At 36.2% G+C, this 17352-nt stretch overlaps 1 protein-coding gene across 15 annotated transcripts in view; it reads right to left on the minus strand.

Moving 5' to 3' along the window:
• Window positions 1-17352, minus strand: part of EPB41 (erythrocyte membrane protein band 4.1) — a 151399-nt gene that overhangs the window by 37505 nt on the left and 96542 nt on the right. For 4 of the 15 annotated variants that reach the window (XM_081308395.1, XM_081308387.1, XM_081308396.1 and 1 more), the window contains exons 12-15: window positions 9215-9408; window positions 5238-5294; window positions 5032-5073; window positions 3659-3721 (exon numbers count right to left, since the gene is read on the minus strand). In XM_081308395.1, the coding sequence (XP_081164521.1) occupies window positions 3659-3721; window positions 5032-5073; window positions 5238-5294; window positions 9215-9408 (356 nt within the window). The remainder of the gene's footprint in view (window positions 1-3658; window positions 3722-5031; window positions 5074-5237; window positions 5295-9214; window positions 9409-17352) is intronic. The other 11 variants (XM_081308400.1, XM_081308398.1, XM_081308388.1 and 8 more) reach the window with 6 other exon arrangements.

The raw sequence follows: 17352 nt of genomic DNA on the forward strand, positions 1-17352 counted from the left end.
AAAATAGGTTGGTAAATATAAATTGAAGACAAAGACTCAAATGTTCTTTGTCCAAAAAACCTCAATAGTTTGAGCTTGAGATCACAATATTTGGAGCCCATCACTTTATGACTGTAAAAAATCCTGTGTTTATCAGGGCAGTTCTGTATCCAAGGAAAGTATAATGCTAAATATATCTCCTAATATGCTGTATGAATTTTGGGATTAGTCTTTCTTTTTTGGCTCTGCTGGAGACAGCTTCATTCTAAAAGAAAGAAAAAAGAAAACTAATTTAAATAAAAATTAGTTTTAAAAAGTTCTTTCTAGGGGCAATATGTGCTTCAACTAAATAAAACTTTTTTCAAAAGCAATATAAGAGGAAAAAAAATAGCATAGGAAAAAGAACCAGTGAGACACATGAAAACAATTTTTTTGTTTATAGTACTGAGGTTGGAATGCAGGGGTGCTCTGTACCACTGTGGTACATCTCCAGTCCTAAGAAAACTTTTTTGGTGGTGCTGGGGATGAACAAATGGCCTCGAATATGCCAGGCAAGAACTCTACCACTGTGCTACACTCCCAGCCCACATGACAATTTTGATTCTGGATGTATTCATTCAAAAAATTCATTTTCTAGTTCCTTATTTTTGCAAGAATGACCTATGTATATTTGCTTTGAGATGAGCCAAAGAAAAAAACTAAACAAAAAAGGCAACCCCGTAGTTTCCCTGTAGAGCCATCTCTTGCTTACTGGGATGAAATGAGAGTCTATTGTGTGAATATGGGTTGCACTAAGGAGAAACAGCAGTTTGCACTTTTGCTCTAGCTGAAAGGAAGGAAAGAGTGTTTACTAGCTAAAGAAAAGCTTAAACAAGCTCACTCAAAGATCAGGGTTGGGCCCTGTGTCCCGGCTCCTGAGTGGAAATTAAATCTGTTTGGGCCAAGAAAAACTCAGCACATTCGAGGGGCCAAACGTGTGAATGGAGCAAAATAAAAATGAGCAAGAGATGCGATGGTAAAATCACAACTCTCTGAGCTAGCTCTTAATATGAGTGACTGGTGATCTGTTACTCTTCTTGCCTCGATTTTGATTGGCTTAGAACCTGAGAAAATAATTTTTTTTTTTTATAAAACCAGGAGCTTCTGAGGAAGCTTTCTCCATCCTTCTTAGCTGGCTTTGCTGAAAACCTGTGGGGGCACAGAAGTATAAAATTAAGATCTCAAAGGGACCTGTTCCAAATAGAACCTGTCATAGATATTTGCTACAGGTTCTCTCTGGGAGATGGAGGAGGAGGCAGTAGATCTAAAAATGAACTCGACCTTATTTGTGCCAGAACAAAGCATTAGTGGGGGTGGGGTAGGAGAAGGGGGGAAGAGGGATGCTTAAAAAAAAAAAAATGCTAAGGTGACAGATAACTTGAGAGACCTTCCTTGTGGGGAGGCACTTTTTACAATAACTAAAGAATGATGGTCAGTCAAATTATTTTGGCTGTGTTTAGGTTAGACGATTTTTGATGCCTATCATCTTATCATTTTAGTAGCAATCAAACCAAACATTTCATTAAATATAAAATGTTCTCCAAAGTCAGTTAGTAGTTTTAATTTTCAAACACACTTATTTATAAATCCCCTCTCATGGCTGTCAGTGAAATGCCAGGGGAAAAAGCACACCACACACAGGGACTTCATGAGTCTCAGAAGCCATAACACACCTGATGGAATAGTTGACAAATATATGATTGGTACTGTAGGTTCCAGTTAAGAGGAAGCACCGAAGATGGACTAGTCAGGAAATATATTGAGGGTCTGGAGATGTCACATTGCTGAGCCAAAGACAGCAACCGCCATTTATTTTCCTTCCTAACCTCAGAAGACAGAATGTTTCAGGTCTAGTCTCAGATATGGGCTAAAACAAAGTGATCTAGTTTCCAAGTCTGAAATATCCAAGAGTCCTTGGAAAAATTCATGTTGTAAGAGACAAATGTATGTAAAGCACTCGGTACTATGTCTACCACACAGTATATGTTGAATGAAGGCTGACCATAATTTTCATTACTTTAATCAGAGCACCTTATAAATAGCAGGTGCTATATCAAAATATAGGTATTGGCAAAAGTGAGATTAAATAATTATTAGAATCCCATATATTAAACAGAGATCTGTCTTTTAAAGTTACTTAAAACTTCCAGTTTAATAATATTTACATTTTTGTTCATCTTTTGGGTCCCAATTAAAATATTATCTTTAGAGAGACCTCCCCTGTCCACTGTTCCTTTGTTAGCACAGCATACTGTTTATTTCCTATGCAGAGTCTACAATAACTTATAATCATTTATTGCTATTTACTAACTTTTTGTTTCCTTCCTCACCAGTTTACACATTATAAGCTTCCTGAAGACAGGAATCATGTTTATTCATCTTCCTGTAATTTACAGTTCCTTTATAGTTAAGTTAAATACCCCTGATGTAAGAGTTCACACTCATCTCTTATGGTTCTGCATTGAGTGGAGCTGTAGAATAATCTGGTCATCTATACAAGAGTTTTTCTGAAGTATAAACTAACTTGATTTCAGGTTTTTCCACATGGAACAATCTAGTTTTCTAACTTTTTTCTCATAAACTTTCCTTTACCTAATTAGTTTTATATTTTCCTATCCAACTTGGAGCCCAAAACTAGATAAAGTATAATAATACAGGTCTGGTAACAATCTGGCCAATCTCGAACATAGTAGGAAAATGACCTTATAATTCCTGTGGCAGACAGGAATTAAATAGTGCAATTTAATAGTTGTGTAATCCCTAATTCAGATCCTACCTTTTCCAATTTATCAGCTATGCTTGTTTTCACATCTTTATTTATTTATTTATTTTTAAAAAATATTTATATTTTTTTAGTTTTTCTAGGTGGACACAATATATTTTATATTCATGTGGTGCTGAGGATCGAACCTAGTGCTTCATGCATGCTAGGCGAGCACTCTACCACTGACTCACAACCCTAGCCTCTTGTTTTCACATCTTAAATAAAAATCCCACACTTCCAGTCTTGTTTTTCAAGATGAAATCATCTTATAGTAACTACATTAAATGTTAGGCTCCCTTCTGTCATTCTTATATTTTACTCCCCCACCTACATCCCTGGCCCATCCCATCTTCATTATTATTTTTTTTTTTTCTTTCGGTGCTGGAGATTGAACCTAGAGCCTCACTCATGCTAGGTAAGTGCTCTGCCACTGGGCTACACTCCCAATATTTCAAGTCCATTCTGAATTGTGATAATTTTTTCTTACTTTTTCACACTGCCTTGGTTCAGAAAATGAAAACTGCAATTTGCTTCTTGGAATATATAGAAATTTATACTCTTGGAAAATTCAAGGAACTTTAAGCAGTGATGTAGAACTTTCTGAAATATGGGTAAAATAATGGAACCATGACTACCAGAGGTAGTCCCAATCATATATTTTTTTTAGATAGCATGAGAGATGGAAACTAAAAATAACCAGGAGAGATGGTTGCATATCTTCATGTTTACCAACATGCAAAAGCATTTTAAACCTAAAATCATTTCATGCAATGGCATGCAAAACCAAATGCAGCATAGAATGAAGAAAAGGGGGTCAGTAAAGAATGCAGAAGGTTCCAGGCAACCAACTGAAATAAGCTTCAAGTTCATACAAACCTCCAACATTAAATTGCTATGTCTGATATAAATGTTTTCACCATCTAGTCTCTCTCTCTTTTTCTGTGAAAATGAAAGGGGGGAAAAACAGAAAAGCATAAAAAATTAAAAAGTTGTTCTTGCAGGAAAAAACTGCAAATTGGCAAACCAAAAAAAAAAAAAAAAAAAAAAACGTAAATTAAATGTCTGCAGCACAGCATATGCCAACATGAAATGGTCACAGAACCACAAGGACACACGGAGAACATGATTACCGCTGGAAGATGGATGACCTTATTGATGAATGATGAGAGACTGTGATGACGTTATTTAAATAGACAGTGTTCCTGGCTTCATTGGCTTCTTAGGTAATAAGCTGTTACATGTTCATTTTTGAAACTGAACTGTTTGAACATTACCCTAAAACAATATATAACTTTGAAAAGCTTTGAAATTCCAGGCACTATAGAGTGGAAAAATGATCTAAAACATTATTTAGCTTTTTGGAGGTATTTCATACTTAGTAATACTGTAGCATCTAGATCTCTAATATCTTTTATAAAAAAAGATCTAAGGGCATTTTATAATCGGCCAATAAATATATTCAGTAAGAACTGATTCATCTCTTCTGCAGCAGGGAGGAATGAGGCACACAACAGTCAAACATGTAGCTATTAACAACACTGGGAGCTGCTGCTATGATGCTTTTCATGATAAATATGTATAAAATATCACAAATGATTCCAAAAATGGGATGCCATTGTGGCATAGTTCTTATAAAGTTTGAATGTAAAAGATAGGTTTTATGAAATAACCTCACTGGTTATTTCATTTTGTTAAAAGAAAAAAGATATTTTAAGTTGAACAAAAAATTTTTTTTCCTGATACTGGGATTGAACCCAGGGATACTCTACCACTGAGCCACATCCCTACCCCTTTTTATTTTTTATTTTGAGACAGGATCTTGCTAAATTGCCCAGTCTGGGTTGAATTTGCCATAATCCTGCCTCAGCCTTGTAAATAGCTGGGATTACAGGTGTGCACCACGACACTGGACCAACAAAATCTTTAAAGAAAATATATAAGATTATAATTTCTTTGGTGGGTGTGTGTGTTCTTTTTATTTTGTACTTTGAGATAAGGTATCATCCCTAAGTTGTTTAGGGCTTCACTAACTTGCTGAGGCTACTCTCAAACTTATGGTCCGCCTGCCTCAACCTCCCAAGCCATGGGAACTACAGGGTGTGTCACTACACTGGGCTATAACTGTCCTTTTAAAGTAAGTTCTGATTAAGAGAAATCAATGAAAAGAATGGATCACTGTCTTTTTAATGAATTGTAAGTCAGCACGGGTGAAATGGCAATGTAGCTTTGTGAAGGTGAACATGGCTAACCTTCCTCATTTTTATCAGATCTTCGGGTTTTTCTGCAAGCTTCTGTTTTGCCATAATTCAAAAAAGAAAAAAAATAACAAAATATTGGCTCATTGAAGTTTGTTTGAACCGTCAATCTATTTTATTTTTAAGGAAAAGGGAGTGAGGGAGAAGAAAAAACTGAGGGAGTGGAGGGAAAAAGGAACAAGTGGCCTGTTGGCACAAACCTGTGTTTGGTCACCATTTGAGGTGGGTACTGTGACCTCGATGTGGGTTTTTTCCACCTACATTTAAGAAATAAAGTGGTAAAAACAGTATAGGTTAGTAGGTTTCCATGAATAGCATTGCTTCCAAACAAGCTGCATCGTTACGCTGGTTAGAAACAGGATGATGCAGTCTCAGGGCGGGTGTTAGGGGCACGTCTTCCTGGTGGTGGCAAACGTGTTAGTTCACCACCATAGCTGTAAAGCTGACCAGGCCACATGGACAATCAACCACATCACCAAAAGAGAAAATGCAGGTACTCACCCTATCAATGAAGGAAAACATTTTTGTACTATTTATTAAAAAAAACTACTCACTAAAAATAACTTAGGCTCATTTGATACTATAGTCATGTTTTTGTTTTGCCTTTTCTTTTTTATGATTAACAAATAAATTTACAAATAAAAATATCATTTTATACATGATAGAAATAAAATTTTTATAGTTAAAACACATGTAATAACATGACATTGAACAGGTAATATGACGGATTTTGTTAGTTGATCAAAATATTTAAGAAGGCAATTTCACTCTTCAGTTTATTACACCACAAAACATCAAAATAAACATCCAAATTGTAACTGACACATGCAATTACTTTCAGGGTTGTTTTATAAATAACACACACAGGACTTAGCAGCAACACTCAGCTCTCCACCAGCTCCTCTCTAGGGGGTTATAGCTCATGTGTTTTGGGGAAGGGCAAGATTCATCCTCAATAGTGAAAAGAATAGTGAAGGTCTCCTGTGTAGCTTTGAAATACCTTTAGTAACAGTCATTTTATACACAGAAAATGAAGTACTTATTAAAAAAACAGATACATTATTAAAAAGAAATATAATAGAGTGAGAACTGTCTAAAATATTGGATATTTCAAAATTAGAAAATGGATTTTTAATTAAAGGTTAAGTTAATCATTTTGTATCATTAAATTATTTTCTTTCTTCATCTTCTTCACCTACCACCCCCAATTCTGGGATTGTACCCAGGGATGCTCTACCTGAGCTACACTGCCAATCCTTTACTATTTTTGAGAAAGGGTCTTGCAAGGTGTCCAGGTTGGCCTCAACGTTTCTATCCTCCTGCCTCCTGGATGGCTGGGATTGAGGGTGTGTACCACAGATCCCACCCGTGTCATTAAATTCTTTACAGAACCTCACCATCCTGTGGTTTTATATATTCTTTTTAATCATGCTAAGCAGCATTACCTTGGAATACAATGTCACTGTGTTACTTCCTCTAGGACTAAATGTAAAAATCAAAAGAATACCATACTTTGAAACATTGTCAAATCATAAGCACATCCAGCTATAGCACTTTTAAATTACCAGGGGTAATTAACAATTGGATTCTTTTTACTCTGAATATCAGCACACTTGCTATGTGGCTGTCAACAAGTTATTTCACTTGTCTGAACTTAAAGTTATCTTATTCACAAAATGAAGATAATGTCATCATAGAATTATATACACTTAGCAAAATAGCAGTATTAATTGTTTTATAAAGCATAAATTCCTCGTTTAAATATCTTTTTGTGTTCTCAGCAATCCAACAGCAGGAAATTGAGAGCTTCTACTTCAGTTTAAGAATTGAGGTCAAAAAACTAGGAGCAGTGGGACAACCTGTAGTCCCAGCTACTCAGGAGGCTGGCAGAAGGATCAACCTGAGCCCAGGAGTTTCAGGCTAGCCTGGGCAACACCAGAAAAAGAATTGAGACCAAGTAGCAACAGTAGTTCTACTCATAACCCTATGGGGAACATTAAATGAGATAGAGATATACATGGGGGAGAGTTGCTTCCACAACTGCAGAACAGACTTTGTGGAAAGACTGGAAATGATAAAAAGCTAGCGCTGTCTGGCATCAAACTAGTGTTAGATAATGAAATTTTCACAATTATAAAATTACTTTATTATTACTGTTGCTTTATATAATACATGTCTTCAAGTAACTGCCATAATTATTTTCTAACTGCTATAAATGAAATCAGCTCAGATTCACCCTTGATTCTGCCACTAGTACTGCAGTAATAGGCTACCAGAAGTGGTTTTCAGTTTCATTTCAACATTCCACACGAGCATTTCAAAACACATATTTATATAGAATTAAGTGGAAATAGGACCCCCCTCGCCCCGGCCTTTAGCACTTAAAGTAATATACCATGGAGTGTTTTTGTCATTTTACTGGAGGTCCCAAGAGCAACAGGAACCTGTTTTTTTTTAATTAAAGCATTATAGTTATGCATAGGAGTTATATATATCACTTTATATATGCATGGAATTTGATTTACTACATTTCAGTCCCCATTCCCTCCACTTCTCTTCCCTTTCCCTCTTCTCTTTCCTCTACTATCTTCTTTCACTCATTTATCTTTTTATTTTTTAGTTGTAAATTGACATAATACCTTTATTTTACTTATTTATTTTTATGTGGTGCTGAGGCTCAAACCCAGTGCCTCACATATGTCAGGCAAGTGCTTTGCCACTGAGCCACAACCCCAGTCTTCATTGGTTTATTTTTGATTGGTGCTTTCTACATATACAAAAGGGTGAAATTCCCTGTGTGTGTGTGTATATATGTACATAACGTGATTGTTAAATTCCTTCCACATTTCCTCCCCATTCCTGTTCCTTCTTCTGCTCCATTGATCTTCCCTATGTCTTTATGATATTTGATCCTCCAAAAAGAGAACCTATTTTTAAAGATAACTTGTCTCTCTTACAGACAAAAGGAGAACAGCAGGTCAGCAGAGAGCCAGAGAACAGTTAGCCAGATGGAAGAGTCCCCTGACTACTCCCACAATCCAACAGGTTCTAGTTAATGTAAGAGGGGCATAGTGAACAGTGCCAGGTGATATACCCTAACATTAAAAACTGAGCAGGTAGGCTAACTTTATAAAAGCATTGTTTACTTGGAACCTAATGACCAATAATGTCATGGACATTTGGCTAGCTACAAAAATGACAACACTCACCCTTCACTAGAGTTTTTATTCTCTCTGAACTCAGGATAGTCTTAAAAGGAAGTAAAGCTGTATGTCATATATTTTTTAAAATATAGTTGAAACAGAACCAGATTGCCCACTGTTATATAGATAAATTAGATATTGATCTGGCTCCAAAAGAACAGGATTAATCCATATGCAATCAATGAAATCTTAGTTTTAAATTTTTAAACAATATCTAAAATGTAATTCTTCTCATGAATGACATTTTTCTTACGAGACTGCTTCTCATAATTTTTGTTGGTCACATTTAATTTTAGAAACCTGAACTAGCACCTCAACTCCATCACTGCTTAAATATGTTTAAAAACTTATAAACATGTATATTTTTTTAAAGCCCAGTAACTATTACTTCTGGGAAAATTGCTAATTAAATTGTTGATTTTTCAACTTGGTGCACTGACTATGGGTACAATCAACTCAGAATTGAAGCAACTAGCAGCCTAACCTCTCCCACATAATGGATGTTCCCCTTCTTATTAGCTGCTTACAATTTAAACAACCACAAAAATGTGCTTTCTGTAATACCCAGTCTTTTGAAATGTTGCACATACATCCATCTTAGGAAATCAAATTGTATTTTAATTACAATAGCAGAGCTCACTCCTAAGGAAGGTGGAGATTCCTTTTGAGTGAGTGAAAAATATTTTAAAAAGCAATCAACCAAGCTGGTGTGTTTTATAATCCCAATTTTCTAATATTAAATTGGGTCAAGGGGTGGATCACCTGAAAACTTCTGGGATAGCTTATAGTCTTTATAACATAATTTAGGAAAATATATTATAGGTTCATGAGAGATGACATCTTTCAGAAAGAATGAGGAAGTAATAACTTTGTTGCGACTGTACAAGACTCTGTTTCTTTGAAAACTTTCCTGGTTAAGGAGTTGAGACCTCTAAATCAGAAAGTGAATTGGCTTGATATGTGGATTGACGTACCTTCCATGCTTCTGTGGGCTCTGGCTCAGCTTGCTCCGGTGGCTCCTCTTCTCTTTTCCCTTCAACCTTCACTGTTTCCTTCGGTGTTTTTTTGGCAGATGCCTCTGGGCCGTTGCCCTCAGTTACCTGACTCTGAGCAATGGCTGGTGCAGAGGTGGGCCGAGGACTTCGGTCTGCTGAATCAGCAGCTGCTGCTGTGTGAGAAGGGGAAAAGGGAAGAATAAGCGAGTCCAGAGCCACTATACTACTTTAAGGACACCGGGCCAAATAACTCCGCATCCAGGACAGTGTGTGAATGTTACAGTCCAGTGACCTACCACACAAAAGGCAAACAATCATATCTTGTTCTGAGGGCAACAAGATAGCTGAAGATACCCTCACCAGAAATGTGAAAATGTATTCACAATCCTGTTTCACAAAAGCTAAATTCAAAAAGGAAAAAGATAAAGTAAGAAAAAAAAATGGAAAACCTGTTAATCTTCAATGTTGTCTATGGAGAAGAAAAAATACTGTTTATTTTTAGGTAGTTTCAGGAACCTAAAAAAATATTGTATCTAGGAAAAAATATTGTGTCTGATTTTTTCTGTGAAGTCTCCCTGTAATGATAAATGGCTCTTCTGATAAGACATTACTACTTTTTTTAAGAGAGAGAGAGAATTTAATATTTATTTTTTAGTTTTTGGCAGACACAACATCTTTATTTGTACGTGGTGCTGAGGATCGAACCCAGGGCCACGCGCGTGCCAAGTGAGCGCGCTACCGCTTGAGCCACATCCCCAGCCCAACATTACTACTTTTTGATACTTGTAAGGGCAACTCTTTGAACTAGATGCTTTCCCTTTTAATAATAAATCATTTGACTAAAATAATATTGATTCAAAATGTATGGTCTTCAGTCATAAAAACAAAACAAACACCTTTTGCATTCGGTCCCACCCCATCCCAGAGTCCTATCAATGTGTACTACAGCTTCTATTCTCTAAAACATTTAGAGCAGTGGTTCTCAACCAGGGCTTATTTTGTCCCCAGAGAACATCTAGCAATGTTTGCAGACATTCTAGGTTTTTACATCTGGGGAGAGCAGAGAAAGTAGGTACTGACATGTAGTGTATAGAGGCCAAGATTGAGAAACCTTGATTTAGGGAAAAGACGTATAGATTGTTTTAGAGAGAAAAAACAATATAAGTTAATGACAAACGCTTGATCTTCTGTTGTTTTGGTTTGGACTCTTACTTCAGAGCAATCACTTGGGGTTGGGGATGGAGCTCAGTGGTAGAGCATTTGCCCCTGGGTTCGATCCCCGGGAGAAGAAGAAAGAAAAGAAATAAAGAAATAGTCACTCATATACTATTTGTGGTTTTTATTTTCATTCTTTTAAGGATTAAAACAAATTATCTCTGCATGTTACAGTAAACCTTACTAATCTGACATTGTCTAGGAATGAAGGTATTTGTTCACTTGATTAGTATTTGTTCTTTTGTAGTACTGGGGATTGAACCTAGGGCCTCTCACATGTTAGGCGAGTGTTCCACCTCTGCTGAGCTATATCCCCAGCCCTTTATTTAATTTTATTTTGAGATTCTCTTGAATTATATTATATTCAGCCTAAGTAGCTGGGATTATAGGCATGTACCATTGAGCCCAGCTATGATTTATTAGTCTAATAATATCATTATTCTTTAAAAAAAATTTTTAATTGTAGATGGACACAATACCTTTATTTATTTACTTATTTTTATGTGGTGCTGAGGATCAAACCTCATATGTGTGAGGCAAGCACTCTGCCACTGAGCTACAATCCCAGCCCTCATTATTCTTTCTTATACTGAAACTTTTTAATTTTATTTTTCATGGAAATCTTAAAATGTTTATTACACATTTTCTTTCCTTAAACTGACTATACTGTATATAACCTATTTTAACACATTTAGATTTATAAGATACAAAATTTAAGTAAAACAAAGTACTTCCTTAAACCAGAATGAATTAATAAATTGAAATTTACAATTACTTCCTATATACAACACCAAGAAAGAAATGCTTATTACTCAATGAACAAACTGTGGCCTCTTGCAAGTCTCTGATACACATGGGTGCTCTAAACCAGTCAACGCAAGAATGGCAGACGGCAGACCAAGCCTAACAAAACAGGGGAATGTGACAAAATATTTTGCTCACAGTTGTGTTAAAGTATCATTATACATGTGTATTCACACCTCCTCTCAAAGAATTAATTCAACTCTGCTTGGCATCACAGAAACATAGCCCATGCTCTCACCATGTGTTATTTTGCCACTTGAATTTGGTTTTAATCCAATACTAATATTGCAGAGCCAAATGATTTGTCTTTAGCATTCCTAGCCTTGGAAATCTGTACTGTATGTGGAAGTGTAGGTATAAATGTAAAGACTGAGGGTTAGAAACAAAGGTAGAAACAGTTAAGAATAGGAAAAATAGAAGCATTACAATGAACAGCACTGATTGTGAAAAGGCAGTATGGAATAGGGCAAAGACCAAATCATGAGTCTTCAGCCCAAACTTATGTTAGTCACACACAGTAATGTGACCTAGTGCAAGGATCCTAATTTTTCAAACTTCAGTATTAACATTCATAAAATGTGGAAGATATTAACTCTATAGGATAGTTGGGGAAGGGGTACTCAAGGGCTACAAACACATTTTATGAACTCTAAATATTAATAACTTCTAATATTATACTTGTCCTTATATTTCTCTTGTCATGGGTTAATGTTTTAAGAGTAAGTTGGGCAAAAACTATGCAAATACTGATATGAAATTCAAAGAAAAGATATCACCTGGGAGTCCTGAAGAGAGGCAAATATCTTTTATTTTCTCAATAAGAAGATTGCAAACTATGGATCATGATAAAATATCATAGTGGTGATTTTTAAAACAGCTTTATTGAGATGTTTTGGTGTGAGACTAAGGATACAGCTCAGTAAAGTTCTTGCCCAGCATGTGTAAGGCCCTAGGTTCAATCCCCAGCACTGGAGAGGAAAAAAAAAAAGACATTTTGGCTCTTCAGCTTTATTAATTAATTTGTTACTATTCAAGATTTTGGTACATATACAGAAAACCCTTAACTTTATTTTTTTCTATCTAATCAGTTTATATATGAGTGTAGAAAGCTCTTCGATTCACTGTACACAAATGGAGCAGAATTTTTAACCTCTCTGGTTATACATGAAGTGGAGTAACGCCATTCATGCAATTATACATGTACCTAGGATAATGATATCCATCTCATTCCACCATCTTTCCTACCCCCATTGCCCTCTCCCCTCCTCCTTTGTCCCATCCAAAGTTATCCACTCATCCCAAGCTCCCCTCCCCATTGTAATTAGCATTCACTTACCAGAGGAAACATTCACCCTGAGAAAACCCTTAAGTTAAAATATTCAATAGTTCCCATTTCTGAAGGTCTAGACAAAGAAAAGTACAATGGCGATACTCTTACAGACCCACTAACTTCAGTTATTATATTGCTCTTGGCTGAGAACAATAGAAACTTGGTTATATACCAGAGCAATCAAGAGTAAAACTCAAAACCATCACACGGAGTAAATGGAAGCTTCTAGCTGCTACTTACTGGCACAATTTCTGCCAGTATGATACAGGTTCAGCAGGTATACAGGGGATCAATGGTTCCATTATCAGAGGGCCCACATAAATCATCTACAGATCTTGAACAACAAACAAAAAATCAGCTGATACTCAGGTCCACTGCAAACAGACTGGTCATCCAACAAAGAGGCTTGGACATATATTTTGTACTAAAGTACCAAAGATGAAAAGAATGTACTTCCCTGGCAAGTACCATTTGGCAAGAATGAACTATCTGGTGGTGTGACCCTAGTAAGTTACATAACTTTTTGGTGCTTTAGTTTTCTCATGAATAAAACAAGAGTTCCTAAATACCTCTTGTTCACTGGGTTGCTAATATTAAATAGGAATACATGGAAATGGTTGGAAAAGCAAAAAGTGCAACAAGCTGAAAAATCCTTGTCGTATTATTAGCTATCTTTATGACTTAATACTCTATCTTAAAACTGGGATCTGAACCAGTTTTGTTCTCCAGCTGGTGAAGCAGATGCTCTGAGTACCAGACAAAACAGAAGAGAAAGAGTGCTCATTTGTATCATAAATTGAGGCCCCTTATAAAGTAATTCTTCTGAATGTTTCCCTAATATATTGTTTCTACTATCGAGGGTTATATTATTTTTTTAAAGGAGGGTGGACCCAATAGGAAAATTTTTTTAAGGAAGATGGAGAAAGATCTAGGAAAAGGTATGAAAAATAGTTTCAAAACAGTTTCCAAGAAGATAGCACAGAAAAAAAGAATATCTATGAAAATAGAACCATAAAAATTTTCTGTAAGGTTGGGGTTGTGGCTCAGTGGTAGAGCACTTGCCTAGCATGCATGAGGCACTGGGTTCGATCCTCAGCACCACATAAAAAATAAATAAAATAAAGGTATTGTGTCAATCTACAACTAAAAAATTTTTAAAAAAATTTTTTTCTCTACTCTGTTTATATGCAGTTCAAATACTTACAAGATATGTAAAGTGCTTAAAATAGTGCCCATAACATACTGAATGCTCAATGAATACTATTAACAACTACTTACTTTCTCTTTTCTTCCTTTCTTTTTAATATTTTTTAGTCATTGATGGGCTTTATTTTGTTTATTTTTTTATGTGGTGTTAAGAGTCCAACCCAGGGCCTCGCACATGCTAGGCAAGTGCTCTTCCACTTAGCTGCAACCCCAGTCCACTTTCTCCTTTCTTAAAAGAAAAAGTGTCACCATGGTGAAAGAGTAAAAAGCACATGTTTGGGAGAATAGTCCTAGCTCCTACTTCTAGTTCTGACCTTAGACAAGTCGCTTAAATTCTCAGGTTAAGTTGTAAGAACAACAAACATCAACAGATAAGTATTTCAAGAGATTAGAGAAAGAACATATAGATATTAAAGATATTCAACTTTGTGTCAATAGATTTGAAAATTAGATGGAATAGACAATCCCTAGAAAAACACAATTTACCAAAACTGAAATAAGAACCAGAACATTGTAATAGTCTCTTATCTAATAAAGACACTAAATCTGCCAGTAAAGAACCCTCCCACACAGAGAAAAAGAAAACAGAACTATAAAATTTTTCTCTACTCTGTTTATATGCAATTCAGATACTTAAAAGATATGTAAAGGACTAGGACTACATAGCTTCATTGGTGAATTCTTCCAAATATTAAAGAAGAAATAACACCAATCTTACACAAACTCTTCCAGAGAATAGGAAAAGTGGGAATCCATCCTCAGTTTATTTTATGAGGCCAGCATAAAAGTGATATTAAAACCTGATCATGAGCTAGGGCTGTAGCTCAGTGGCAGAGCACTTGCCTAGCATGCATGAGGCAATGGGTTCTATCCTCAGCACCACATAAAAATAAAAAACAAATAAAATAAAGGCATTCTAAAAAAAATTTAAAAACCTGGTCATAACATTATAAGAAAGAAAAATTATATGCCCATTTCTCTTTTGAAAATATTATTATCTCTTAACATCCATATGAAATTGATTCCAGGACTCTCCTAGGAGAGTCAAGTCCCTTAAAATGGCCTACTATTTGCATGTAACCTATACATATTTCCCCCATATTCTTTAAATCATTCCTACATTATTTAAAATACATAATACAATTTAAGTATTATGTAATACTTACTATACTGTTTAGGGAATAATAAGAAAAAATCTGTAATACATTCAGCTTAGATAAAAAGTTGTTTTTGTTTTTTTCCCAAATAATTTCACAGATGCAGAACCTGAAGGTATGGAGAGCTGATTACAATTGTAAAAATTCTAAAATGATATAAAAACCATTACATGACCAAATTGAGTTTATTTTTTAAAAATATTTATTTTTTTAGCTTTAAGTGGACACAATATCTTTATTTTATTTTTATGTGGTGCTGAGGATCGAACCCAGTGCCTCATGCATGCCAGGTGAGCGTGTTACTACTTGAGCCATATCCGCAGCCCCCCAATTGAGTTTAATCCAAGAATGCTTGGTGGGTTTAAAAACTGAAAGTCAATCAAGGCAATCCACATATAACATAAAAAGGAAAAAAAATCACTTTATTATACCAATTAAGTAAAAAGTATCTGGTAAAAGTCAATACTAATTCATGGTAAAAACTTTTAGAAAACTAGGAATGAAAAAAAAAAAAACTTCCTTATGTGATAGAGTATAGCTACTCAAAACCTAGAGCAAACATCATACTCAGTGATGAAATACTGCAACTCTCTCCCTGAGGTTGGGAATGAGACAAGAATGCTAATCACTAATTTTTATTCAGCATTACGTTGGCTGTCCTAGCTAGCAACAAAGCAATTAAAGAAATTAAAAGAAGATTCCAGATAGATTGTTTATCTAAATATGAAATGCAAACAGCATAAGTTTTAGAAGAAAATACTGGACAAGGTGACTTACTTGACAAGGAAGGAGATGCCTGATGGTGTTAGATGAGTATGGCAAAGACACCAAGACTGAGTGACTCCAAGCCAGAAATCTTGGATTTCTATATTCCCGACTCTGCTCCTCTACCAGTGTGTCCCATTCCATTAAATGATCAAGCCCAGGAATAAAACTCGATTTTCTTTTCCTTACCACGTCAAGTATTTATCAGCAATTCTGTCAACCCTGCCTCCAAGATGTATCCCTGACCACTTTTCTCTGTCTTTGTTCCCAGTACCAGGGCCAAGCTCTCAACTTCTCACCTAGATCCTGCATCAGCATTCACCCTGCTTCTGGATCCTACCCTCACTTCCATGGAGTCTTCACCCCAAGTTCTGAGTAATCTTGTTCAAAAAGGATTTCAAATTATAACACTCCCTCTGGAAGCTTCCTTCTGAAAGTAAAATAAAATCGAAACTCCTACTGTGTGTGGCCCATGCCTACTTCTCTGACTATTCTCATCTTCTATTCCTTTTCCCTTTGTTTACTAGAATCTAGACCTGTGCTTCCAATATGAGAGCTACTAACCACATGTGGCTATTTAAATTTATATCTAATTAAAATTTGGTTCCTCAGTTGCATAGTCACATCTCAAGTTCATATATATTATACACACACACACACACACACACACACACACACACACATATACATACACACACATATTATTATTTTTTTTTTGAGTTGTAGTTAGACATAGTACCTTTATTTTATTTATTTATTTATTTATTTATTTTTAATGTGGTGCTGAGAATGGAACCCAGCGCCTCACATGTGCTAGGTGAGCGCTCTACCACTGGGCCACAACCTTAGCCCCACATTTCAAGTTCTTAATGGCCACGTTGGACATCACAAAATAGAAGATTTCTGTTATGCTTTATATCGGGAATGTCCCCCAAAGGCCCAGGTATTGAAGCTCTGGTCTCCTGCTGGTTGGTACTAATGGAAGGTGATAGAAACTTCAGAAGGTAGGACCTAGGTTGGAGGAGGTGGGTCAATGGGGGCATGCCTTTGAAAGCTATAATTTGTCCCAGGCTCCCTTCTCTCTGCTCCAGGCTGCCATGAGGTGAGCAAGGCCACACATTCTCACCACCATGACAGTTTGCCTCACCTCAGGCCCAAAGTAATGGAGCCAGCCCACCCTTGGACTGAAACCTGAGCCAAAATACACCTTAGCTTCTCTGTCAGGTATTTTATCACAGGGACAGAAAGGTGACTAATAGAATTTTCATCAGCAAAAAAAGTTCTGTGGGGCATCACTGATCTAGACACACCAGCCTCATTCCTACTTGCAGTACTTTGTACTTGCCTCTCCTTTTTGTGGAATGCTCTTCCCCTAGATTTTGGGCGGGCTGGCTACTTCTCATAATTCAGGTCTCAAATGATACTATTCAGGGGAACCTTCTAAATTTAGATTGGACTGCCCAATCTGAAATAGGTCCTCAATCCTCCCTGCCTTCACCCACTCTATTGGTACCGCATCCATCACTACCTAGCAGTGAAATCCTGATCTAGTCACTATTCTCTCTGAATCGCAGTCCCCTTTTCTTAAGATTCGTCCACTGAAATAGACGATTAGTAGGATACCTTCCATTCCACCACTA

The sequence above is a fragment of the Spermophilus citellus genome (genome assembly GCF_964194105.1).
Source record: "Spermophilus citellus genome assembly, chromosome: 9".
Lineage (NCBI taxonomy): Eukaryota > Metazoa > Chordata > Mammalia > Rodentia > Sciuridae > Spermophilus > Spermophilus citellus.